The sequence below is a fragment of the Culicoides brevitarsis genome, chromosome 2 (genome assembly GCF_036172545.1).
Source record: "Culicoides brevitarsis isolate CSIRO-B50_1 chromosome 2, AGI_CSIRO_Cbre_v1, whole genome shotgun sequence".
Classification (NCBI taxonomy): Eukaryota; Metazoa; Arthropoda; class Insecta; order Diptera; family Ceratopogonidae; genus Culicoides; species Culicoides brevitarsis.
This window is the reverse complement of record NC_087086.1, coordinates 15,315,715-15,343,641: the sequence shown is the minus strand read 5'-3', so window position 1 is coordinate 15,343,641 and position 27,927 is coordinate 15,315,715. Positions and strand designations below refer to the sequence as shown.

Genomic DNA, 27,927 nt, shown 5'->3' with positions numbered 1-27,927 from the left:
ATCCATCTCGTTACGAATGAATGATTTTTCGTTTTTTCCATCTAATACTGTTATCGGTTGTTCGTCGCTTTTAATTTGATTTTTCTCAATTGTACAAGTTTTTAATGTTAATATGATGAGGAATAATATATTTTGTTTTATAAGTCTTCTTTTTATAAGTTGTTGAGTTATTTTTCTTTCTACCTTTGTAAATATTTGATTTTTTTTTTAATTCAACATAGATTCTCAGGTTACTTTTTTTTAATTTTATAATTTTAATTAATTTTTTTTTTCAGTAAGGACGAGGATATATTTTTTTTGTCTAAATTTTCAACATAATTAACGCATTTTTATATATTTTTTATTTTTTTAGGAAGAAATTTCGCTTACCCGTGATTTTTTTAATACGTTCTGTCTTGCGCTGATCCATGCATGTAACTATCGGTCGCATAAGGTTGAACGGGCTCCTCGACAATTGTGGCGGGATTCACGAAGGGATTGTTGCTCACGTGTTCTGTGGCGCCGTAACTCGCTGCTGGAGCGTTGTTGATCTGGGTGAATTGATTGCCGTCCTATTTAACGAAAATTTATTTAAAAAATTATTTTTTTAGGAAAAATTTAATGAAAAAACTCACAAATGCAGTCTCTTGAATTTTGGGTGACATGGGTTTCTTCATGCTCGCAGTTCGGTTCCAACTTTCCTGCTCTTCCGTCGTCGGTTCAGCCCACGGTTGCAATTCTCCAGACGCGAAAACCGCATAGAAAGTACATCCGCACAAGTGAACAATGGCAGCCATCATGAAAACTGTGTGCCAGCATTCCTTCGGCTGTGAAAAATTATTTTTGGGTGAAGTCGTGCGTGAGATTTTTCTTAAAAAATTCATTTAAAACGTTTCGCTTACCTGATTTTTCGTTATGTGATCAATTACGATGGGACATATGATGCCGGCAATGGTCCCGATGCCATTTGAAAGACCCATGAGGATACTGGCGTAACGCGGAGCAATGTCCAAATGATTGACGTTGTAGCCAGAAATAGCGAAACCGCTGAAGGCAACACCGAGTGTGAGGGCAGTGACAGCTGTTCCCTAAAAAATTACCAAAATTCATTAATTTTCTCTCGATTTTAGGTTAAAAAGTGACTTACCGAAGTCGAGGCATGCGCTACAACTAAAAAGAAGAAGCCTTCGAGGCCGAATCCGCCGCAGTTGAAGATTTTTCGCACCATTGTCGTCGATAAAATATTATTTTTTCGCAAATAATCCGCCAACATGCCGCCGAATGGCACAATTATCGTCATAATAATGTGCGGCAAAGCACCCACAAGTCCCGCTTCTTCGATTTTGTAGTCAAACGACCGATTCAGATACGCACTTTGATACAACACTAACATGTAAAAGTTCCAGGAACGACAAAAATTCGCCACAATAATGGCGTAAACGGGCAACGATCGGAAAATCTCCCGGAAGGGCGTCGTTGCGATTGTTGGCATCGCAATTTGGACACTTTCACCCAACGATTTTTCGATGTATTTCAGCTCTTGGATCGTAATTGCCGGATGATCGCGTGGCTTTTCGAACGTCAGCCATAACCAAGCAGCGTACCAGATGACGCCACAGACGCCGTAGAAGTAAAAAGGCGCCTGCCAACCCACCATGCCCGACAAAAAGCCAGACATGGGCATCCCGATGACGACGCCAGCATAAGAACCACTGAACGCCATCGTCGCAAGTCGCGAACGTTCCATCGGCGGAGACCAAAATCGCCAAATTCCGTGGCAAGCGGGATATGTGACGCCCTGAAAAGGTAAATTTTAGTCTAAAAAATTAAAAAAAAAGAAAAATTCTTACCTCAACTAATCCTTGCAGCACTCTCACTAATATCACAAAAGTTGGATGAAGCATAATTGCCCCGGGCACGAGCAAATTCAGGAAGGCCGATGTCGCAATCGCCGTGCCAAATATCCGATTTGCCGGATACATTGACGCCAAAAAGCCACCGGGCACTTGCGTCACTAAATATCCCCAAAAGAAGGACGAATCGATGGCACTTTCTGTCGCCACTGACCAATTGTAACCATCTGTCTGTTATTAAAAAGAGAATGAATGGAATTATAATGAGAATCGAAGGGATTTTCATTCAAAAAAGGATATTAAGTTATATAAGAAGACGAGCGACGATGACGGATAAAATTGGAAATCTTTATGAATTTCTCATGCATGAAAGGAGATTTACAGATAAAAATAGTGAGGGAACTGTCTTTTCATATTTATGAAAAAAAAATATATGACAAAAAATGCGATATGAATACAATTCGAGGAAATGAAATAATATCAAAAACTCGAGACGAAAATATCCTTTTATTAAAGAATTTTTTGTGCAAAAATAGCCCGGAGATATTAAATAAGGGAAATGATATGGCAGAAAATTCATGATTTTTCGTAATTTTGCAACTTTAAGAGGCTTTGTTAAAGAGACTAGTGTTTTAGGAAAAAATTTCAAGAACAAAAGTTTAATTTTTTTGCTGACATGGAAGATTTTTACAATTTTCGTTAAAAATAGAAAATTTGACATATTTTTATTTTTTTGAATAAAAAAATAATTTTTCAAAAAAAAAAAATATTTAATATCTTATTTTTTAAGATTTAAATTTTTTCTAAATTTGAAAAATAATTTCAAAAAACCTAATTTTGTTTAAAATTAAAATATTTTAAGAAAATAAAAATTAAATTTAAATTTTAACTTTAATTAAATTTTTCAAAATAAAATTAAAAAAAATCAAGATTAAAATTAAATTAAAAGATTAAAAAAAATTTTTAATTAATAAATTAATTTCAAAATTTAAATAAATAAATTGAAATAAATAATTAAGTTGATTTTAAGCGATTTTTCGAAGATTTTTAACAAATATAATAAAAATCATCCAAATTTAATGAGATTTCTATCAATTTACAAAAAAAAAAATATAAAAAAAAATAAATGAATAATAATTAAATTATAAAAAAATAAATGATGAAGTTGAACAATAAAAAATTAATTTAAAATTTAATAAAAATAAAATTAAATTAAAAATTAAATTAAAATACAAAATTTTTAATTTAATAAAAATAATTAATTTAAATTAATAATTACGAAAAAAAAATACATATTAAAAAATTAAAATTTAAAAAAATAAAAAAATAAAATAATTAATTTAAAATAAATTCAAGCTCATTTTCTAAAGATTTTGGGCAAAATTTGAAAAATTCTTAAAAGTTAGATATTCATTTTATAATTTTTTTTTTTCAAAAAATATTAAGCTCTAGAATTGATTTTTCATTTAATATTTTTATAAAAAAAATCACAAATAAACATTTATTGTCCCGACTCGCATTAATGGGGAGCATTTTCTGATTACTATTCTCATTCTCTCTCTTTTCATGCCGAACGATGATGATTATGATTATTATTGTCATTCGTGCACGAAACCCATCATATCGACCAACAAACCTTTTAAAGTCAGATTATAATCATCATCGACAAATCATAAAAGGCATATTTTGCATAAATTACTGCGACTGTATCACATCACAGTCTTTTGTCTGTTGAATTAATATCCGGTGCCGATAGGGTGACTTTTTGCTTTTTCCTTTATTTTCCGTTGAAATATTCGAAAATTGTCACCCTAAAGTCATATTTTCATTTTTTATTGAGACTCCCTTGATTTTCCTGTGTGTCATTGTCGCACGTCATCATTAATGTACGATAATCTTTTGTTCACGGTTCACCACCTTCCTCGTTATTTACGTATTCATTACATGGCCATTTTTTTTTTTTAAATAAAAGCTTTTCGAGGGTGGTTTTCCGATTTAATGTATCAATCGTGACGTCGCTCATCGATTAAAGTTAGTAATTTTTCATGTTTTTTTACCTTATTTTCAAATTGTAACTTTGCCATTCCCATGTTACATCGCATGCCAAACGATACAATAAACCCCAAACAGGCCATCAAGGCAACTGTGTATCGTATCGTGTTCAAGCACGGGCATTGTGCCTTCACGTATTTGTCGACGTGCCGCAGCGGAGGTCGTTCCAGCTCCTCAAACGAGCACGGCGAGTCCGGAGCGTCGTTCAGTGTCGGCTTAAAACCATCGCCGCCATCCATTTGATCGTAACCGCCATGTGGTTGAGCGACTTTGAACTTCTCAAACTGGCCAATTCTGCAAAGAAAAACAGAAAAAAATCATTAAAAATATTTTTTTTGGTGACAAAATGTCTCGATTTTCTCGAAGAAACGACCCTGAATAAATTTCCAATAAATCGTCTCTTGAATTAATTTTTGAAATGTTTGCTTTTTGTCTGTTTCGTATACTGAAATTGACACATCACACACAATCCCATCTCGTTTTCGCCTTCTTAAGTATCAATTTCCACAACTCATTTAATAAGCAGTAGACGAAATGTCGCCGCCGCCGCAAGTTGAGTCGTTGCCAAAAAAAGAAACTTTCTTTCATAAAAAAATTCAGTAAACAAGACAAAAAACAACTTTTTTAAGGGATAAAGATAAATTGGAGTAATAAATTTTATTAACTGGACGACGAATGTTGACGATTTTTGCTGTTTTTTATCGCATGATGAGGAAAAAATAAGAAAAACAACGAAAGAAGGAAGAAATGTTTATGAAGAAAAAGTAAAAGAATAATTTTTCAATAAATAAGGCGATGGTCAATGGAAGCAAGACATAAAATGAGGTAATTTAAGGTAACTTTAAGGATTTACTTGAAAATTTTTGTTCAGGTAATTTTTTTTTAAATCTTATATTTTAATTTTAGCCAATTTAGGTTGTTTTAGATAATTTTCAGAATAGTAACTACTGAAATTGTAAATTTATTTAAAAATTTAATTTATTTACAAAAATTTAAAAAAAAAATATTAAATTTTTTATACATAAAAATTAATTTTTTTAAATCAAAATTGAATTTTATGAATAAATATGAATTTTAAATAAACAACAATTTTTTTATGTAAGAAAATTTTAAAAATTTGGCATGAAAAGGTTAAAAAAATATTTTAACGGAATTTTTATCCAAAAAAAATTTTCAAAAATTGTTTAAATATTCAATTGTCGATATATTAAAATTTTAAGACTGAAAATATTTCTAAAACATTTAAGGATGTTACAAAAAAAATATTAAATTTTATTACAAAAATTACCTTTTTGTATAAATTTTTGACTCAATTTTGAAGTAAAATCAATTTTTAAAAAATATTTTTATAAAAATTGAGAAAAATTAGATGTCAAAAGAATTTTTTATCTATTTACGAGAATTCTCAATTTTTCATGATTTTTTTCGCATTAATTTCGATTAAATACAGAAAAACAATAATTCTCAATCTAATTTCCCGAAATTAGACAAAACTCAAACATCAAAACTCCATTTCGCCCGTAAATCCCGTTAATCGTCATACTTTTATCTAGTTGACCAGTCACTGACATTTACTTAACGCTCTCACACTGCCCATAAAGGTTGACGTTAAAGAAACATTTCCTTTTGATAGATTTGATCATTAATCAAACTCGGCATATTTTTCCTTATTTTTCTTTTTTTTTCGGGCAAACACTTCGAATAAAAGAAAAAAGGGGAAAAAGTGTGAATGAATGGATTTATTCTGTAAATGTGTGTCATCACATGGCAATAAAAGAAGGATTTGGTACGGATTTTGTTCTGGTATTTAATGATAAAAGGTTTAAATACTCCTAAACTAAATTACGTCATCATCGAAAAATTTCCATCTGATGACAAGAAGAGAAAATTTGCCGCATAAAAATATCAAATTTCAGAATTTTGTTGGAAAATTTTTAATTAATCCCCACAAAGGGGGACTTTGAAGTCTTCTCCTGTTTTTCAAAATTTTTCTCTTATTTTTTTTTCTTCTGACGGACATTTACGAGCGAGTCACAAGTTTTGTTGTAAGGATGCCTCCTTTTTATTGACGTCAGAGAAATCCCGTTTAAATGACTCAAACAATAGAAAATTTAATTAACTTTTCTCTGTTTTGAGTGTTTTTGTACGATTTTCCTATTCCGTTTATCGTATTAACAGCAAAACGGCAAAAACCACTGATTCTGTGTGCTCCTTACCGCAAATGTAAGAACATGATAATAATCATCATGGAAACATCAAAAACATGAGAAAATGTGAAGTTGATATTTGTATTCATGAGGTTCGTTGAGAAAATTAAATTGAATTTTGATGGGTTTTGGCGTTAAAATCACAACTTGACCTTCAAATGAAGTGAAATTTGTGAAAAAAAAAATTTTTTAACTGAAAAAAATTATCAAGATTTACTCGAATTTTTTTGGTAAGTGAAAACAAAAATTTCCTTTTTTTTTGAAGTTATAAAAAATAATTTCTTTCAATTTAAATAATTAAAAAAAAATAAAAATTATTTTTTAAAAGATTAAAAAATATAATTTAAATTTAAAAATTAAATTAAAAGCGATTTAAAATAAAAATTAAAAATTTTTGAGAAAAACTTACAAATAAAATAATAAAAATTTTCAAAAAAAAGTTTAAAAATTTTACATGATTTTGTTAAAAAAATTTTAAAAAAAAAAAATCAAAAATTACCGGTTATTTTTAGATTTTTTTATAAAAAAATATTTAAATAATAAATTAATTTTAATCAAATTATATAAATAAGAAATTTGTTTTTATTTTCATTTTTTTTTGGAACGGCCTAAATAATTAAAAAAAAAAATTTTTTTTAAAAATTTTTTTTTCTTTTTCAATTAAAAATTTTTAAAAAATTTTTAATTTTAAAAAATTTAATGACAGTAGTTTAAAAAAATTAAAAAAATTTTGATATTTTTATTCGAATTTTTTAAAAAAAAAAAAATTTTTGAGGAAAACTTACAAATAAAATAATAAAAATTTTCAATAATAATTTATTAGAGAAAATTTAAATTTTTTATTAAAGAAAACTCAAAATCGAAGAATAAAATTCAAATTATATAAAATTTTTAGCAAGCATATCAAAATTCTTTTGAAAAATATTTTTTGTTGAAAATTCAAACAAAAACAAGTTTTTTCCGATATTTTTCGAATTTGATACAAAATCAAAGCCAAATCATGCACAAAAATCGTGTTTACTTTCAACCGAAGCACAAAAGCAAAATCGAACGGAAAAAACAAACAAACACATTTTTATCTTGACGCGAAGTGATCTGAAGAGGAAAACTTATTTTTTGTTTTGCAATATTTGTTTTTCTCTTCTCTCCATTCCATGCGTGCTGTTTGTTTGTGTTACTTGAGAAGCTTGTGAACGATTTGCGGATGATAAGCCAAGAAATGTATTCCGCCACGAATTTCACAGAAAAAAAGGGGGAACGATATTGAAACTTAATCTCCCGTTCCTCCGAATCCGAGCGAAAATAGTTGAGGTCAAGAGAAGTTGTTGTAAACACTTATTACGGCAATTATTGACTGGATTATTGGAAAACTTTTCGAAGATACGTGATGTTTGACACAAAAAAAGAGCAAGAAGTGGCGCCAGTCAAACAATTTTCACGGAGGGGTTGAAAGTTGATGATTCAACAAAAAATAACCTGCTGTGCCTCGTACTTCGCACAATTATGATTTGATTAATTTCATGTGTTTGTTAACATGATAGCTCCTTGTTTCCATTAATTTCTGGGAAAGACAAAAAAGGGGACTATGCAAATTTATGAAAATTGTCATAATTTTAATGAACGTTTTGTTCCATCAGCTGCTGCTCGTTGATGTCCAATTTGTTAAATGTTGTGAAAATTAAGATTAATCTACTCACACAGTCGTTATGTGGGAGCATTTATATCAATTTAACGGTCATCCATCAATGACTTGGAGATCTTTAGTTTTCATATTTGCTGCGGTATTTCATAACTAAGCCATAAAAGTTGCTCGATGACGATTTTTATTAAAGAAAAATAGGAAGGGAAAAATTTTTTCTTCTTCTTTTGTGCATGATATCATCTTATTTCGGCAGATTCACGATAAAAACCAAAAAAAAAAAAAAAACTATGACAGTAGTTTCGCTTATACAGACTTGATGGCTAGACGTGCGCGTCTCGTTGGCGACATTCGATTTTTATATCAGTCTGGCGAATAAATGGGAAAATTTTTTTTCGTTATGGAAAAATTATTGTGCGCCTTTTATATTGTTTGGTGCCAACGGAATTGTGTCAGGGCAGACAGAGACAATTAAAATCAGTTTTTGGGGAAGTTTTAATGGATTTTATCGTTTTATGAATGAACGTAAATGGGTTTCAATGATGACTTTTTTGTGGATGGAAATCGATAAATTTGATGTTCGGAAGATGTTTCATGAGGAAAGTTTTACATAAATGGTAAGTATTTTGCATTTTTATTTAATTTTTATTTTTGGACAAATTTTATGGCGATTTTGTGAGATTTTTAGTTTAAATGACTCAAAAAAAATTATTAAAAATTAATCAAAATTTTTAACAAAAAAAAAATTAAATTAATTAATTAAAATTAATTTTAAAAAATTATTTAATTTAAATAAATTTATTTTAATTTAATTTGTTTAAAATTAGTTTAATAAATGTAAAAAAATTAATTTATTATTTTTTAATTTTGTTTTTTTTTAAAGTCATGAATAATTTTTTTTATTTTAAACTAAAAACCATACAAATTTGCCTTAAAATTATCAAAAAATTAGAATAAAAAAATTATTTTTAATTTTTAAAATCTTAATTTTGGAGGACTTTGGAACTCTAAAAATAATTTTATATGAGTCACTGTGCCAAATCCTTTCTTTTTCCATTCCTCTCTTTTCATTCAATTTTCGCATTTATATTCAAATGACGAAAAAAAAGAGGAATAAAAAAGCATTGAAAGTGATCTGAAGTGGGTGATGGAGTGGTTTTTCCTTTTATATTCGGAAAATTGCTTTTCCCACTCAAACTGCATCTCATCCGAACTGATTCACGGTTAGAAATTGCCTTTTTTTGTTGAGCTCCGCAGCAAAACAAATTCATTCCATTAGCATTGATGTTCGTCGTTGCGTGATTGTGTGATTTAAATGTGAATGATATCGCTTTTAAACACACAAACAAAACACACACGAACACTCATTTACGAATGGCATGAATATTTTATGTGGGAATTTGTCTTTTATCGCTGCGGAAAAGGGTGATTTTAATCAAAAAAGTTGTTTTTAATGAAAAATTTTGTAATAATAACGACAACGGAGGATTAACAAGGAACTGAAAAAGAGACAATTATTGGAAATTTTTATAGACAGTCGTTTCGTAAAATGATGATGCGACGATGACAAAACGGTGCAAATCCCTCATCGTGAGACACAGAGACAAAAGAAGAGGCGAACACGATTCAGGGATTTGTTTTGTCGCAAATAAAAATGTAAATAAATCACTTGAGATTTTCTTCGTTTCTTCTTCTTACTCAAGACGTCTCTTGAAAAAATATACGAAAAAAAATTTAATTTTAAAAATTGCTTCACCTTTTTTCTTTCAGAAAGACGATGTCGTCAAACGCAGCGGGAATATCGGTTTAAACAACATTTAGTCAGGTAATAAAATGAAATCGCGGATCAAGTTACTCTAAGCTTCAAGTAATCGCATATAATTTTATCGGTGCGGATTTTATTGTTTTTTTGAAGGAGATACAAATGGATTTTGTGCTGTATAAAGAAGACACAAATGAAATGTAATTACCGCTTAAAACTCATCTCCATTAAAAGATTTTGTTCAAATATTGACAGAATCCTCGAGCGTGCCATATGCAAATAGATTTACATTTTAATAACAGTTTCCGAAAATTTAAATATTCCCAAATTGAAATATTAATTATGTCAAACAAGTTACCCCATAAATGATGTTTTTTATGCAAATATATTTATTTGCTGGTAGAAGCGAAATTTTTAATATACTCGTCGATGTTGCGTTTTACACAAAAATAAAACAACCTGTTACAAATAATGGTAAATTAATTCAAGGAATCACTTTCAGCATTAAAACCTATCATTATTAGTTGGGGTTGCATCCTGTCTACTGTTCGACGAATGTGAATATATGAGGAAGTAGTAGCAGAAAGATACATTTGATTTGATTAAGTAAATAAAATCAAAACGGAGGGAAATTGAGGAGGTTCGACAAAAGGGGTCACGGTTTAATATTATGTACGAACATGCAGTTGTGTAATAAAGATAAGAAGAGTATAAAGACTCGTCGTTCAGTGGAAGGGAGAAATCATGTAAGCGCATTTTCTATTTAATTTTTTTTAATTTTATTTTAGTGAAAATAAATACAGAAAAGATGTAAAAAATAAAAAAATTCGTAAGACCAAAAATACGAATAAAACCTGAAGGACGACAAAAAGAACTAACAAATGTAGCCCTGTTCGCAATTATTTACAACTATAAACCTGGCCAAAGAAGTAATCGATTAATCGTCAAGAAAAGAAGTGTCAAACTTCTTGGACATTTTCTCTTTGGACTTTGGGAAAATTTAAAATTCGTCGAAGTACCAAAAATGACAAAAGAGCAAAACGAATGTCTGAAGTAGAAAAGCATTTCTAACTAAGAAACTTCCGTTTTTTGTGTTGTTCCTACTTAAGAGTGTCTGAATGTTGTCTGTGCATTTTTTGAACGATTGAGTTGAAAGTTTGAAAGCTGTGGTTGTCTTTGTTGTAAACGTTGATAAAGTAAAAATGACGAATGAGTTAAGAATATCTGTAAAAAGAGAAAATCTTTTTAAAACCGATAACTTCAAGCAGTTGATATCACGGAAGGTGGGCGAGCATCATATAGCTAACAACTATTATTTGAGCACAAATACTATGGACACAGACAGAAGATCAGCTGAGGATTGTTTTCAACGAAGTGTCGAAATTTAAAACACCCTCATCCGAGAAAGACGCTCAAAACGTACTAAACGACTTGATGTTTGGCATTCATCAATGAGAATTAAAACTTTAATACTCTGAAGTTGATAAAAGCGAAGGAAATGTATTAAAAATTATAAATTAATCAGTTTTTTAAGGAAGTCTTTTTACAAATAGCAAAATTTATCTTCTTATAATCTAACAGACATACAACCCAAATGGAGCAACTTTATCACATAACGAAACCCCTTTTCTAAAAAACTACCTAAGTCGAGTAAAAATATATTAAACTTTTTTATTGTTTTTTCCTCGGAGCTATTCATCTCGATTAGAGAGTGTATTGAGGGTTTATCTACTGAAAATCCCGATAAAATAACAAATATTGTCTCTCTCTTCGCTGCAACTTATTTATGTTTGTTTATGCTGTAGGGGACTTCTTTACTAAAGGAAATTGAAATTGTCCATCCTCGCTCTCTGCATATTAAGTAGCTGTGGCAATAAATTTTCGAGAGATTGTCATGATAAGTCGTTAAAAATGACTTTATTTTTGAAAAAGCGAAATGAAGTTTTAATTAAATGAGTTGAGATTAATTGGGTGATAATACAGATGAAGAGAAATTAAATTTTATTGCTTCTTTTATAGTTTAGGGAGATGCAGTTTCAATTTTTCTTTGGGAAGCCTTCCAAAGAAATTTTTTATTAAGTAGTAGAAAAAAGAAGATGTCAAACGTTGAAGAATAACATTTTGATTCGATAACAAACAGGAAGTAATTTATTTGACATTGTTGTGTGATTTTATGTTAAAAGCATTGGCTTCCCTTTTTTCTTCGTGATTTTCTATGCCTCTACATTTCTTTTCCTCGACAGTAAAAAAAACGTAAGAAACCATTCATTTGCAGTCTATTGTAAGAAAAATGCTTTTAAATTGATGGTTTCACATACACTTTGATTGTAGATCGATTCAACCTTGACAACAATTTAATCAAATTTATTGAGTACTGACTTTTTCTTTAAAGAAAAAGGTACGAAAAAAGGGAATATAATAGAGATGCTTTTGTTGTTATTGTATGCGATCATAACAATCACTTAACGGAATTGGGGTAAAAAAAAAATCATCGCTCGACAGGCGTCTTTAGAAACTTTTTAAAGGATTGAAATCAATAAATCATGAAACGTCACTGAGCTCCGAGACTTCAACAAAAATTTCCCCCTTCTCGTCATTTTATTAATCCTCATAATCACCACCGACAAATAACCATGCGAATAATTAGACAAAACACTGTTCCATCCCTCTTTTATAAATAAGTGCTATGAAGTAGTATCAAATCTCTCTCTGTCTCTTTACGACATGTGAAAACATTAAACGCTCATTAACGTTCGTATCTTTTGTCAAGCAGAGACAAAACCATTCAAACTCAGTACTTTTTGAAAAAAAAATGTAACTTTAAAAAGCGTCATTTTTAATCAACAAAGTAAATTTCTATTGTCTTTTGTCTTTTTGTCTCTTCCAACTTCCACACAAAGATAGTCTAGAGACAAAGCAAAAAGGGTGTTTGTTAAAAAAAAGCTGGATAATTAAATTAACATCGTCTAAAAATAAATCAAGAAGATGATTAACGACGTCATTAAAGGCGAAAAATTGTCAACTGTCTTAATCAATATTTCGCGTTATCAGGTTGCTTTTAATCAACAAGGGAATATCACTGAGACTTTTGTTCAGTCAAATGGAAACCAGAGTGATAACATTTTGTGTCTTTTCATCCCTTCCTTCACCGAACGATGAAGAGAGAATATCCGATAAGAAAAGGATGTTAATACCAGGAAATTGAATGAACGTTCAATACGAGACAGATTTCATCAATCAAGGTTCTGTTGTAATCGAGACTTTTCCTTTCATTTCGTTCGAGCATGAAAGTTCACATTAGGATTACGATTCAATCCTTTTCCGTGAAATGCAATAATAATATTAGACGAAAAATTGTGAAAGGATCAAAATCACATGTTTGGTAGAAAAAAAAAACATAACAACCACAAAACATCTCCAGGGAAATCATTTAAGCCGCATTTAATGATGACGATGACTCTTTTATCTCTTGAACATTTCAAGAGACTCAACGAGGATGGAAAAATATTGAGGTATGTTAGAAATTCTAAGCTAGACGATCAAAAAATCGCCTTTAAACAAGGCAACTCTAGACAAAAAGTTGATTAAAGTTCCATGGGGTGGACAAATTATGATTTATTTTGTCTTTTTTGTCTCTAATTACGAACGTTAAGCCAAAAAGTTGATTATCGCAGGACACGTGCTGATGTACATTTCAAACATTAGCAGCAAAAAACCATTTCCCTGCAAAATTTATTGCCAACTTTGAATGAATAAAAGTCATAAGGCAGAACGGACATGAAAATATTGCGACTTATGAAATTTATAATGCGTGAAATTGAATCCGTGGAGTGATGAAAAAAAGTTTCTTTTCGTTTTGAGCGATTTTTATCCTTGATAATATTAAATATTTATCAATTTCGTGGATACAAGTCGTCATGATCCCAATCCTTGCCAACACAAGCTCTCATACACTCCTCATAGCTTCGAAACCCGTCATATTGACTGTCTTTGTAGATATCACAGTATGTGTTATGGATGAAGAACCAACCTTTGTGAGGACCTTTATCATCGGGAATTATGTAACAACGCTCATCTAAGCGACTAAGAGTTAAATGGTGAGTAAAATTTACTTAAAAACCTCTTTTTTAGGAAAATTTGAGGATTTAACTTACAATTCCGTCAAGTTTAAGTCAACTTCTGAATCTGTAGTTGTTGGTATTGAATCAGAATCCTCATCTGAATCATCTTCTTCACCACAACATTGTTTCATACAAAAATCATATGATGGAAATCCTCTATATCGATTATCCCTATTTAAGAAACAATCGCTTCCATTTTCTTGCATCATGAAAAACCATCCTTCGAATTTGCCATGACCAACCGGGACTACATCACACATCTTATCTATATGCGCTTTCGTAAAACTTACTAAAACTACTAAAATCAACAAAAATTTAAACATTTCCATCAAAACTTCAAACCAAAACTAAAACTTTAAAATCTCACATCAATAAATCAGCAAATCGATTCTCTCCGCCTTTTAAAGTTTTTGCAAATTTGAACGAAATTTAATATCAGAAATGGATTCAAAACTCATCTTTTCGCTTCACTGCGTCTTTTTTGCTGATATCAACATAAAATATCCGGATCGCAGTCGCTAAAAGCAAGAAAACTTTTGTTTCACATTTTTAATGCTTTTCAAGTAAAATGAATGAAAAATATTACAAAATGTTACAATGGTATTCGAAACTTCAGGGGGAGAAAAATGTTTTTTATGACGTTGATGTGTGATGTACATTTTCATTGTTATAAATGAACAATATTGTCGTCATCATCATCATCATCGTTGTCGTCATTTGTTTGTAAAATATTTTTGTACTGTGAAGGGTTTTTTTTTCGTTCGGCGTTAGATTTGAGCAAAAAGCAGAACATTAAGGCTTTTAATTTTGTGACAGTGAATAAAATTGAATTTATCCTCCTACGAGAGAATTTGTGGAGCGAGGCAGTGATAGCAGCGGAAGAGATGCAGGGTAAAATTATATGAAAAAAGATTTTATGATGCATAAATAATTCAATAAATTTCACTAGAGTAACGTGGGTGTCATGGAAATCGCTCAATTTATGATTTTTTTTACCGATTTTTTATTTATTTATTTTTGGTCACGTTAATGACTTTATTTTTATTTTAGGAGATGATTTGATGGAAAAAAAGACAAAGCCGAACTGAAGGAAAAATCTTGATTAATTTACTTTCCTTGGAAGATCGTAAGATACTTGCTGAAGTTCTTCATAAAAAATTGAAGAAAATTATTAACATTTGTCATGAAAATTTGACATTTTTGAAAATAATTTTTCAGTAAGCTGGCTGAAAAATTTTAAAATTAGGTTTTTTTTCAAATTTTTAGAGCCATTAACGAAATCATTGGAGCACGTCCTAAATGAATTGAGTTATTTGTATTAATATGAGGTCTCAAAAACATCTTTGTTAAAATTAAGAAAAAATCAAACTAGTGAAATCATTAAAACTAAACCTGAAGAAGGTTATCGAGTTCTTTAACAATATCCATGACTTGACAGAAGAATGAGGAGCTACCAAAGGCCCGTTGTGAGCACAATAGATCCATTTAGCGTCGAATTGCAAGAAATGGAGCAAACTTAACCTAAGATTGACAATCTGTAGTTGGATTGCGCATGTAAATATTATGGACTGCACTTACATTAAATAGAAATGGTTAGACGGGCATTGTTGGCTTCGGCTAGATGTGTATAAAACCCTCTGAACGAGACTTATGAAAAAAGACTGACTGAACTTTGTACTTGTAAAAGAAATAAATATCTGTTTATAAAAAAGGCTTAACCTAAGATGGATGTTCAAAAAATCTCAAATGAATGAGAATCTTGGAGAATTTGTGACCCCATTACGCTACATGCCTGCCTCTGGAAAAGCATCCAAACGTTAAAATCCCATTTAATACCAACAATTAATGCATTGTCTCTCCACACACTCAACCGACTGAGTCAGCAGAATGGATGAAAATGAATGGAAATCAAATTATTTTATATCAATAACCGTAGACAACTTAATTATATGCAAAAAACAGGGGGACATCACTCTACTCCTTCCATCATTCCAAACACAGTAGAGACGCCAAGCTAAGCATATCTCATCACAAAACGGTATCAGATATCCTTTTATGCGAAAGGATCTTTTGAATACGGCGCTTTTGTGCACATTTATCTCATTTTAATGCCATTATTAATCATATTACGAAATCTCTTTATGGTTTTATAAACGCTTATTATGTGAAAGTCTTTAAAAAAAACGTAAGTTGTCAAAATATAAGAAGAACATCAAACAGTCCGAATCAATTGTCGCAACGGAAGTCGCTCGAAGGTAAATTTAATTATTTACGAAACTAACTTCATTAAAGCGAGCAATTTTAATTTTTTTACTGAAAAATGCATTCGAAGTTCAGTATAAAAAATTATTAAAAATGGGAATGTTAAAAGCAATTTTAGCTCTCTGTGGATTTTTTACATTGGTTGCTGCAAAAAATTATCTTTGCGATGTGAGACATGATGGGTTCGGCCCGCATAAAGGATGGTACTTTAATGGGCTAGCATCTTGTGTTGAAGGAAGAGATTCGATTTTTGATGGATTTCCAACTAAAAGAGAATGTTGGGAAACGTGTGTCATTGGAGATGTTAAAGAAAATTCGGAAAATTACTCGGATTATGATGAAGAATAATTAAAAATTTTATGAAAAATAAAAAAAATAAATAATTATTTTTGTTTCATTTTCTTGAATCTCTTTAAGAAATTATTTATCAGAAAATTTTCACAAGATTTTTTTTATAAAAATTAAAAAAATTATTTTTAAAATAAAATTTAATAGAATATGATTTGATTCTTCATATTTTGATATTCACTAGAAAAAAGCGAGGAAATTTATGAAAATTGAAGCGTGAAATTTTAATTTTTTCAGATTTTTTTTTCAAGCTTAGAATTAATTCTGTTTGATTTTTATAAATTCAGTACAAAAACTGACTTGACAAGAAAATGTTCAAAACAATTTTAGCTCTTTGCGGATTTTTAGCTTTTGTAGCTGCCAAAAATTTTCTCTGTGATGTTAGACCTGATGGATTCAAACCTAAGCATGGATGGTACCACAATGGGCGCGGAGAATGTATTGAAGGAAGGGATTCAATTTTCAATGGATTTCCAACTAAAGAAGAATGTGTCTTTGAATGTATCACTAAAGAAATAGAAGAATTAAAAGATTCAGAATATGATGAAGAAGAATAATAACTAAAAATGCAAAAATAAAAAAAAATATTTTTGACATTTTTTGGTACTTTTTGATTAAAAAACGATAATAATGTCCAGTAAAAATTAAAATTATATTAAATATGAACTTTACTTGCTTTAAAAACGCATTATCTATCGAAAATTTGATGAATAAATTTTTGAGTCACGTGACCAAATTTTTTATTTTTTCTTAAATTTTCATTTTTTTAAAATTTTTCTTAAATAACATCAAAAACCAAAAAATTAGTAAAAAAAAAAATTATTTGTCAGAAAATTATTTAAAAAATCTTGCTAAAAATTATTTGTCAGAAAATTTAAAAAAAAAAATCTTGCAATCTTTAATTTAAAGAAAATTTATAAATTTTAAAAAATTATTTACGTGGTTCACAAAACGAGGATAATTATGAACATTTAGGCATGAAATTTTAATTTTTCGGATTTTTCTCAATCTCAACTCAAATTTCGTTTAATATTCATAAATTTAGTAAGAAAACTGACTTGGCAAGAAAATGTTAAAAATAATTTTTGCTCTTTATGGATTTTTAAGCTTAGTTTCGACAAAAAACTATCTTTGCGATATTAGACCTGATGGACAAGGATCTCATACAGGATGGTACTTCAATGGGCACGAAGCTTGTTTCGAAGGAAGAGACTCAATTTTCAATGGATTTCCAAATGCGGACAAATGTTGGATCGAATGCATCGAATATCCGGGTGAAAAGACCTCGAGTTTGAGTGAAGAAGAATAAAAAGCCAGAAAAATGTTTCGTGGATTGTTTTCTCGTCTCCCATTAATGCCAATAAATCCCACACACGAAGTTAATTCAATTTTAATTTCATTTATTTTCATTAAAAGTACGCGTTGACAACCAATTTTGCATGAAAAGCCCCCTCAACAAACACCCACTTCACTCAATTATGAATATTTTCCTGCTCGGCAGCAACGACGACGACAACATGATGACTCTCAAATACACATTGACTGATCTAATTAAAAAATACGAGGAAAAGTTTCAGAAAATATAGGGGAAAATGTCTTTAAATGACATTTATAAGTCGTCTCTAATTATAGAAATGTCTTTGAAGAAAGAAGCTCTTTAGAAATTTCGCTTTAAAATGGTAAATTAATTCAATTTTGGGTGTAAACAAGGAGAAAACAATGCATGGTAAGTAAATTAAAAGCAGGAAAAATACAACTGAGGTCGATGATTTTTTAAATATGAAGATTTTTGGTCATTTTAGATTTAGAAAGAATAAAAAGTACTTTTTATTGGTAAATTTAAATTATTTTGTGAAAAAAATCAAGCTTTTATAGAACTAAAATAATTTTTTTATTAAACTTATAAAAAATACATCAAAAATTAAATTTAATTAAAATTTTAAATAAAAAAAAATAATTAAAAATAAGGCAAGTGCAATTTCAAAAAATGTTTCACATGTCCTCCCTCCTAACTTTTTCCGAAAATCCAAGGAGGGAATAATGGAATAATGATGATGGTTTTGAAATATTTTAACCTTCAAAACATACGAAAAATGACTAAAAATCATCAATTTTGGTAAGAGCGAACAATTTTTTTCAAAATTGCTAAGAATCTTAAATTTTTGTTTTATTTTGCAATTTTTCAAAGAATTAGACTAATTTTCACAGAAAAAAATTAAAAAATTTATTTATAAAAATTTATATTTTTAGTTTGAAATATGACAAAAATTTAGGTTAAAAAATTATTTTGGATGGTTCATAACGATATTTTTTGCACAAAAATTGCGTTTAGGCCAATTATTAACTTTTTGCGCTTGAAAATGAAAAAGCGTTATGAAATAAATTTTTACAAAAAAATGTAAAAAACTTTAAATCGATTTTTCCAGCTAAAAATTTAGTTGTGCAAATTTATCCTTTAGAAAATTTATTTTTTTTTACAAAAATTTTAATTTTTATAAAAATTATGTGTAAAAGAAATTTTGAAAAAAATTAAGACAAAAATTTTGAAATTTGACAAAAATTTTTAAATTTCAAAAAGTCGTTAAAAAAATTTTTGAATATTTTTTTATTTCGAAAATTTGTCCAAATGATTTTCGAATTTAAAATGGGGCATCGGACAAAACTGAGTTTCGTTTGGAGCGGCCTTATTTTGTGAAAAAATTTCAAGCTTTTATAGAACTAAAATTATTTTTTTTATTAAACTTATCACTTTTTGCAGGTCAAAAATTAAAAAATGTTTTAAAATTTTAAATAAAAAAAATTAATTAAAAATAATTTTAAAAAATAAATAAATTAAATTTAATTAATTTAAAAAAAAATAAATTAAATAATTAAAAAAAATATGAAAAAAAAAATCAATTAAATTATTTATTTATTAAATTATCTAATTATTAATTTTTTTATTAATTTTTAAAATAAATAAATTTAATTAAAAAAAAATAAGAATTTTAAAACAATTTCTGAAAATTTGACTCTTAATAAAAATTTGCAAATAAAAAAATCACTTTTCCGCAAGCTTTAATTTCTCACATGAACAAAACTGCAAACTTTCCGCAAAAATAAAATTTCACACCATCACCGCAACCGAGTGGACAATGTAATGGTCAAGCAATTAAGATAATAGTCGTGTTTTCATTTAGTTAATTGAAAATTTCCATCTGTGAACAAAACCATGCAGATTGAATTTAATTTTTTTAGAGACCGATAAAAATCAATAACCTAAGAGTTTTTTTGTTCTATTGTTTTTTATCCTCATCTGTTGTTCATTAAAGTCTAATAAGTTGTTTACTCGGCAAAACGGGATAATATAATGACGAAAATGATGATCGGATCATGATAAACGTGATTAAATCTCAAAAAGTGAAAAATAGGAAAATAAATATTAAGTACTCAACTGCCGAGAAACGCAAGATAGGCACAACGAGGGGAGCAAAATATGATAATTTACACAAAAAGAGCAGAAAATGTAATGATATCAAATACAAAACGTCGTCCTTTTTAAAAAAAATCCCCATGAAAAAATCTCTTTTTGGGGAGATTTCGTAATAAAATGCAGTTAAGTGTCGTTTTTTCTTTGACAGGGACGAAAAATTTATGAGGGGATGACGAGAACAATAGATGACAGTGGACATGAATCAACATAATGAGCGTCATCGTATTTTATTTTTCACTTTTCCTTGAAAATCTAACGGCAAAAAGGGGAAGTCGAAGATGAAGTGATAATTTTTTCATTAAAAAATTGAGCAATCACGCCGGAAAATCTTAAAAAAAATAAAACAAAAAGACTTTTGAGCTCAGTCCATTAAAAAAACATTCGAAAATAAGTCAAGAATAAATATGCAAAAAAAGGAGGAAAAAATGATGTTTCGCAGTAATCGACAAGACACTAACAAGGAACGAATGTTTTAATGTCACGGACGTGACAAAAATATTTTTTGCGAAATTAACGCTGCTCGTCACATAATTTTTATTATTATTTAACAGACGCCACACGCATGCAAGGCACGAGCTGGATGACATAACAACGGAACACGAAGAAAATTCCGAGACAACATTTTTGTGGGAAATTTTACTTTCTACGTGTCACGAAGATCATTGCTCCACTTCGCCGCATGCTAATGTCGTCTTAAGTGAGGTATTAATGCGAAGAAAAAAATCATTCGTAATCGATTTCGTATCAATTTCGTCACGTGTCGATTTCTGTCTATTGAACTTCGCAAGGAATTTCATAATTCTCGACGACAATTCTTCTCAGAGAAGACGGAAAAATGAGGAATTTGTCTGCATTTTATTCATAAATCGAGTGGAATTCTGCAACGGAAGATGCAAACTGGAGTAAATATTGATTTTTCTCGGAGACATAAATGACGGAAAAGTTAACACATTAAAAAAATCGGACGTAAAATGCATGAAAGAGACAAAAAGGAAAAGTTTTTGTTCTAGTTTTGCCATAAAAATTAAGTTAATAAGGCAGTTATTGGACTAAATTGGGTGCCGAGACAGGTTTTTGTCGTCTGGTTCATGACCTTTTACGTGTTTTCCGTACTTTATTGTTGCTTCAAGTCGATAACTGTGAAGAAAATCTGTGGCAAAGAGGATTTTCTTGTGGATTTGTGAGACTTATCTTGGACAAAGTTGGAAAATAGGCGAAAAAATGTTGAATTTATGTTGTTTTTATTTAATTTTTGTCGGTCTTATGTTTTAAAGCAAAATATTTTTTCATGAAATAATATTTATATAAAAAGATTAATTAAAAAATTATTTAAAATAATGATAAAAAAAATAAATTATTAAAAATATTTAAAAAAAATAATTTAAATTTTTTTCGCATAAATATTTAATTTTTATTTTTTAAAGAAAAAGAATTAAAATTTGTTTAAATTTTTTTTAAGAAATTCTAAAACTATTAAATATTTTTTTTTTCATGAATTATTTTCTTTTTTAATTATTTAAATTTTAAAATTTTATTTAATTTTCATAATTTAAATAAATTAAATTAAAAATTTTCTAATAAAATTTGTTATTTTAAAAAATAATTACATCCAAAAATTAAAAAAATTTTTAAGAAAATAATAAAAAATAATAAAATAATAAAAATAATTTTAAAAATGATCGAAATTAATAAAAAATACCTAAGAACTTCAAGAACAATGAAAATTCGATATTTTTTGTCTCCTCAGTCATTAATTTGAACAAAAAAATAAAATAAAATAAAAAAAGGGAAACGCGACGATAAGCCAATTTACGCGCGATAGTGTTGAATTGTAACTGATCCACTTATTTTTCAAAGAAAAACGGAAAACTGACACTACGACGAACGACAAATAATAATAAAAAATAATATTATTGAAGCAATTGAAAAATACAAAAAAGATAAAAGAAAAGAAAAAAATCTATTTGAAATTCAAGATGCAAAGTCGTTTATCAAGCTAATTTTGCACGTCCTCTTGCGCGTTTTTTTATTTTATTTACATTTTTTTTTCTTATCTGATGTCTTTTGCAATTGAGACCCAATTGAGACGCGGAAAAAAAAGAAAATTAAATTCGTTGATTGATGAGCGAACAAAAAAATTCTTTAAAGGAGAAGTTTATGACAAAAATTTTAAAACTTTTTTTTTATGAAGTCATAAAAATCATAAATTTTATTCTTATCCAGGATATCATCATTTGAAACTGCTTACGTCTTCAACTATGTTGTGATGAAATTTGAAGTAAGGGAGATTCAGAGTAAGTGGAGTACGGTTATAATCCGGATTATTTTTTGATAAGGTTGCAGTTTTGTTGCTTGTAAAATATTTTGTTCAGCTCAATTTTGTAACAAGGGAGTTTTATTGAGGAATTTTGCTCCTTTTTAGAGCAGTGTTTGTCCGTGAAATTTTTTTTAGAGTAATTTTAATTGAACAAATTTAAGCTTGTTAAAGCTCTATTGGAAGTCAATTGGAAGTAAAAATAAAAAAAAATTAAAAATTTTGCGAAATTGAAGAAATTTTGATATTTTCTTAATAAAAATTTGCTCTTTTATGTCTAAATATAAATATTTTACTTTGACTTTTTGATATTCATTGGGTTTAAATTTATATTAAGTGCTCTAATTCTGACTATTAGCCTTAAACAAAAACAATAAAAAAAATTTTATTAAATTTTTAGTCAAAAAATGCATTTTAAAAGTTTAAAAAACTCATTAAAAATGACTTAGAGCTCAAAATTTTATCAAAAATTTAATTTTTAACCGAAACTCGAGATCTTTCGACAGAAAAATTGAAAAACATTTATGAGATTTTTGTGTTTTAAACTCAAATTTTTAAGTTTTATTAAAAAAATGAAATAACGCCCAAAAATTAAGTAAAATTATCTTCAAGGAGAAAAATTGAGTGATTTCAGAAAACAAATTTTAAAAAAAATTAATTTTTGAGCTTTTGAACTAATTTGAAGACCTTTTTCTTGCAAAAATGCGCTCTGATCTAACTTTTCACCCACTCGCCAAGCCTTTCATTAATTTTCTCCACAATTTTTGGCAAACTGAGATAACGAAAACCTTCAACAAATCATTTTTCTGTCTGTTTGCGCAAAAAAAAAACATGTAAAATCCTCAACCGAGACGCAATCACTCGAGAATGTTTTTTAATGCTTTTCCATGGTTTCCGACAACAAACAACAACTAAATACAAAACAATTTATAAATAGTCTGATTTTCTGTAAATGATCCGATTATCAGCATTCGAGTGGAGGAGAAACATTTCCTCGTTGTTCATTAAATCCGCTTCATTTTTTCCGATCCCGAACAAAAAAGGGAACCTAATCAACTGAACGCGGATTCTTTACGGTTCTTATCAAGATTTCAGTTCGAATTCAGTCAGGTTATTAAAAATATTGCCGATGATACTTCAAATAAAAAAAAAACATCATTTTGGGCGATTTGTAGAAATATTATTAATATTGCCATAGAGTCGTAATGTTTTATCGTCGAAAAATCCCCCTTTTTGCGAGTCGACTTGTGAGATGAGGAGGAAAAGTTATTATGTTTTGTTTGTTGTCGGAGATGAAGACGAGATTCAGCGACGTTGACGCACAACAAATGAATAGCTTAATGGATTTCAAGTGTATTTGCTTCCTGTTTTTCGTCGTTCTTCAGATATTTTTGAGTGATGACGCCGAAAAATGTCTTTTTGTTTGCGAAAATCATGATGGATTGATGAGTTTTCGTCGCAAAATTGACTTTTTCTGAGAAATCTGAAACAAAAGTCAATAAAAATTGCGATAAAATAAATCAAATCAATAACAAACGAGACCGTAAACAATAACAAGCAGTAACAAATCGCTCCCTGGGGTGCAAATTAAAGCGGGGTAAGTGAATTTTATTTGAGGTTTTGGTTCACGAGCTTAGTTGAAAAGATAAAAATTCAAATTTATCTCGTTTTAAACAAATATTTACTGCTTACCACGCATTTTCGCTGTTTTCCGTTTGCTTTTGTCGTCACTCAGGGAATACATTTACACCCACTTTTATGCAAATTTTATGCTTTTATGTTCCGTTTCCCTTTTTTTCTCTTCTTTTCATCTCAATGCGTTTTTATTTCAAGATTTTTCTAACAATTTTCTCAAAAAGAGACAATTTCCAGCTGTGACAGTCTCACAGCGAGCTTCCAACGAGGACATTTCCAAGAAAAAAAATGTTTTTTAGTAAACAACCAATTAAATCAAGGCAAAAATCTTCAACTTCGTCTTCTTAATAAATTATTCAATATTTTCCCACGTTACCTGCCCTCCTTTCGTGAGGGATTGGCGGAACTTTGCGACGGTGTTTGTTTTCAAAACACGCACGTAATAAAAATAATAATACAGGAGCAAATTTGTACACGCAAAAAGCAACAAGAGACGTAAGTGGTTGGTTTTGATACAATTCCCTGTGGACAAATAAAATTTTCATGTAACTCTCACACATTTAACGTTCATGAAAATTGAAGAGAGAGTCATCATCACACCGTTAAATTATTCAGTTTTGTGGGGTTTGTGACGGCATTTTGATTGATCGAAGAGATTTTTTTGTTGGTTGGTCAAATAATTCGAGGAATTTTTTGTTAAAATTGATTTTTGGAAATATTTTCTTGAACATTTTTAATTTTTGGAACATTCTTTTGGCGAAAATTCGTATAAATTCTTTTTTAATTTCAATTTGAATTTTATGCTGATTTTAAAAAAATTAAATAAATCATCAAAATTGAAAAATTTTTTCATTTTTTTAAATTTTCAAAAAAATTTTTTATTTTCATATCATTTTTTTTTTGAAAATTTTTTTTTAAATTTAGGCCGCTCCAAATTTTTTTCAATAAATTTTTGTCCAAAATTTTTGAAAAAAAAATGAGGGGGGGGGCAAAAAAAAATTTTTTTTTTAATTTCATACAAACTTGACAAATTTTTTTTGATTTTTTCATAAATTTCAATGAAATTACTTTTATTAAAAATTGATTTTCGAATTTTTAATTAAAATTTTTTTTGAAAAAATAATTTTTCAAAAATTTTTTTTATTTATTTTGAAAAAAAAATTTTCAAAAATTTTTGGGACAAAAACATTTTTTAAAGAAAATTTTATTTTACTTGAAAATTTTTATTTTTTGACGAAAATTCGGAGAAAAAATTTTAAATTATCAAAAAAATTTTATGAAAATTCAAAAAATCAAAAAATTTTTGTTAAATTTTTAATTTTTTTTTTTTTAATTTAAATGTTCTCAAAACATTTTGAATCAAATAATTTTTTTTTCATTAACTATTTCATTTAATTTTTTATTAAACATTTTTTATTGTAATAAATTTTAAAAAAAATATTGTTCCAAGTCTTGAAAAATTTTAAGAAATTTTATTTTAAATCAATTAAAAGAAATTTCTTAATTAATTAAAGGTTTTATTAAATCTAATTTTTTTTTTATTTATTTTTTTTATTTTAATTTTAATTTATTATTTATTTATTTTTTTTTTTTTAAAAAAAAAAATATTTTTTAATTTTTTTTTTCAATTAATTTAGTTCAATTTATTTGAAAATTTGAATTAAATATGAGAAATTATTTAAACTTTTATCATAAGTTACGTAACGGAGTATAAAAAACTTTTAAAATCAATCCTTTAAAAAAACTACCAGAAAATCGAGAGAAAAAAATGTATCGAAAATTTGAAAAAAAAATTAAAACTTACCCAGCAAACACGCCAGACGCCTTTTCTTTTAAAACATCAAATGACGGCATTTTTCTCGTTTTGATTTAAATTTTCTTCCTAAATATTTCTTTATTTTTATTAATTTTAATAAATAAATTTATTATTTTAACACTAACAACGATTTTCCACTTTTTATCTCCAACTTTCTTAGAAGTTAACAACTAGATAAATTATTTAACTTTTTTTTTCCATTTATTTAATTTTATTTTCAAAGCACATTTATTTTCCACGTTATTCTTTCTACATTAATTTTTCCACTTCTAGGTTGATTAATTAAGTTATTTTTTTAAATAATTTACATTTTTTAATTTTTTTCTAATGTTGTAGTTTTTAATTATTATTTCAGAAGCTGTAAAAATAAAAAATAATTTTTTTATTAATAAAATTTTTCTTTTTTTCAGTTAAAGATGCCTTCAAAGCATGCTTGAAAATGGCTGATAACGTAACTGAACTGAATATAACTGAAAAAGAGCCCAAAAATGATACGCGAACACGCATGTGCCGTAAGATTTTGGATTTTGGTCAGGCTTTTGTTTTATCTCGGAATGAGATCAATTAAGGAAAAATGTCACGATTTCTTTTATTTTCTCTGATTTTTTTTTATTAATTTTTTTTTGTTGGAGAAATTTTATTCCATTAAAAAAAAATTAATAAAAAAAATTATGTTAATTTTTTTTTGCATTTACGTCACGCGCGCATTTTTTTTTTTTTTCAATTTCTTGAATAATAATTTTGCTGACCTAATTTTATTTTTTATATTTGTCGTTAATTAAAGAAAAAAATTATGCAAATTTTCAACACTTGAAAAAGATACTCACTTTTTTACGTTGATCGTCAAATCCTTTCGTCCGTTCTCTCAATTTTTTTCAGTTGCGTAATCGTCAAAAAAAAATAAAAATCTATCGCGAAGAAAAAATTAAAAAAAATTTCAGACACCAAAAATTTTCTTGGATTTGATCAAATTTGGTGTCTGGCTAAACAGACAGAGACAGGAAATTTCTCTTAATTTTTCAAGAATTTTTTTTCACTTTTTAATTTTTTTTTCTTCTTGTATCTTGATGCGAGAGCTGACTCTGTCTGTCTGGCACCGATTTAAAGCACCTACAATGAATTATGTTAGGTGGGCAAGAGAGTGCTTTGGAGGCATGCACAAGCCACACAACTCACACTCTCTCCTCTGCACAAAAACAACAACAACAACAAAATGTAGCAAAATTTACACAAAACTGACAATTTTCTGTTTCCTTTCCTGCCTTTGCTTTGGAGTTTGGAGCGATTTAAGTAGAGTGCGCGCCGACTACTGTAACGCGAGAGAGTATGTTCAACGGCTGACGAGAAACTTCTGAATAAGATTTTGTGTTCTTGCTGCTTTTGTGATGCTATTTCCACGCATCCGTGCACGCTACGGCAGATTTTGTCTCCCTCGCACTCGTCCACGGCACTGCGGAAAACGGAAAATTATTTCATAGCTGGGAGCGACTCGAAGCGCACGCGTCTCATACTCTGTCCCATGTGCGGTACGGAGCAACGTGTTCGTGTAGTCGCAACAGTAACGAGATAACAAAATAACACATTTTCACCTCCACATTGCACCCCCAAATCGGGGAGGAGTCTCGCGGCAAACATTTTCTTCGCAGGTAGAACGAGGTAAAAATCCGGGCAAACATCGACACAGGAACGCATGCAGCAGCAAAAATAACATTCAGATGACTTAATTCAGCCATTTTGAATCAGTTTCTCGCATAATAATTCTGATTATTCGAACGAAAAGTGACTCGGAACGAGGAATTTATAAGCAGCTTATAGTCATTTATCGACATTTTTGTTGTTGTTGTTGCTGCTGCTGCTGTGGAACGTGTGTGTGATTTTTCCGTTCAATGCCAAATTAAATATGGAAATTTTAGGCAAAATGGACAAAAATGGTTTTTTTAGGCAGACGGAGGCAGGAGTGGAGGGAAATTTTGTTTGGCAATGAAAATATTGATTTTTGGGATGTTTTTAGACAAAAGAGTTATTAATAGGCATGTGAATTGTTTTTTAAGCTGACGAGAGAAAATTTTACCATTTAATGATGAATTTGATAAAATCAGGTCATTAAATGGATTTTAAAAGAGATTATCGCTAATTAATGATAAGCTGGTTTAACGTTGTTGTTGAGATTTTTGAGATAATTTTGTTTTTTATGATATGGAAAGTTTTTTTTCTTTAAAAAATTTCGAAATTTTTATTCAATAAAGAATATTAATATTTTTCTTTAAACCTCTTTTTAAAAGAAGTTTTGAAAAATTTTTAGTTATAAAATTGAAAAAAATCGTACATGAAATTGAATTTTTCTTGAATTTTTCAATTCATAAAAAAAATTTGGAGTAATATATCCAATACCCTTTTTAATGATGTTATCTTATATCAAAATTTTTATGAAAATTCTTTAAATTTTTGTGAAAAAACTTCAATTTTA

General features: G+C 28.6%; 1 protein-coding gene across 2 annotated transcripts; it reads right to left on the bottom strand.

The window, feature by feature from the left end:
* Positions 1-285: 285 nt before the first annotated feature.
* Positions 286-26,777, bottom strand: LOC134830859 (vesicular glutamate transporter 1). 2 transcript variants are annotated; one of them, XM_063844461.1, is made up of 9 exons: positions 26,575-26,777; positions 26,288-26,368; positions 25,449-25,818; positions 3,890-4,178; positions 1,830-2,063; positions 1,127-1,777; positions 882-1,067; positions 615-806; positions 286-551 (listed from the first exon to the last, which is right to left on the bottom strand). In XM_063844461.1, the coding sequence occupies exons 3-9, from the start codon at positions 25,496-25,498 to the stop codon at positions 381-383; spliced, it is 1,773 nt and encodes a 590-aa protein (XP_063700531.1). In that variant the 5' UTR covers positions 25,499-25,818; positions 26,288-26,368; positions 26,575-26,777; the 3' UTR covers positions 286-380. The 2 variants fall into 2 exon arrangements, with proteins under 2 accessions (XP_063700531.1, XP_063700530.1); XM_063844460.1 differs by lacking the exon at positions 26,575-26,777 and having other exon boundaries at positions 26,288-26,542.
* Positions 26,778-27,927: the final 1,150 nt, after the last annotated feature.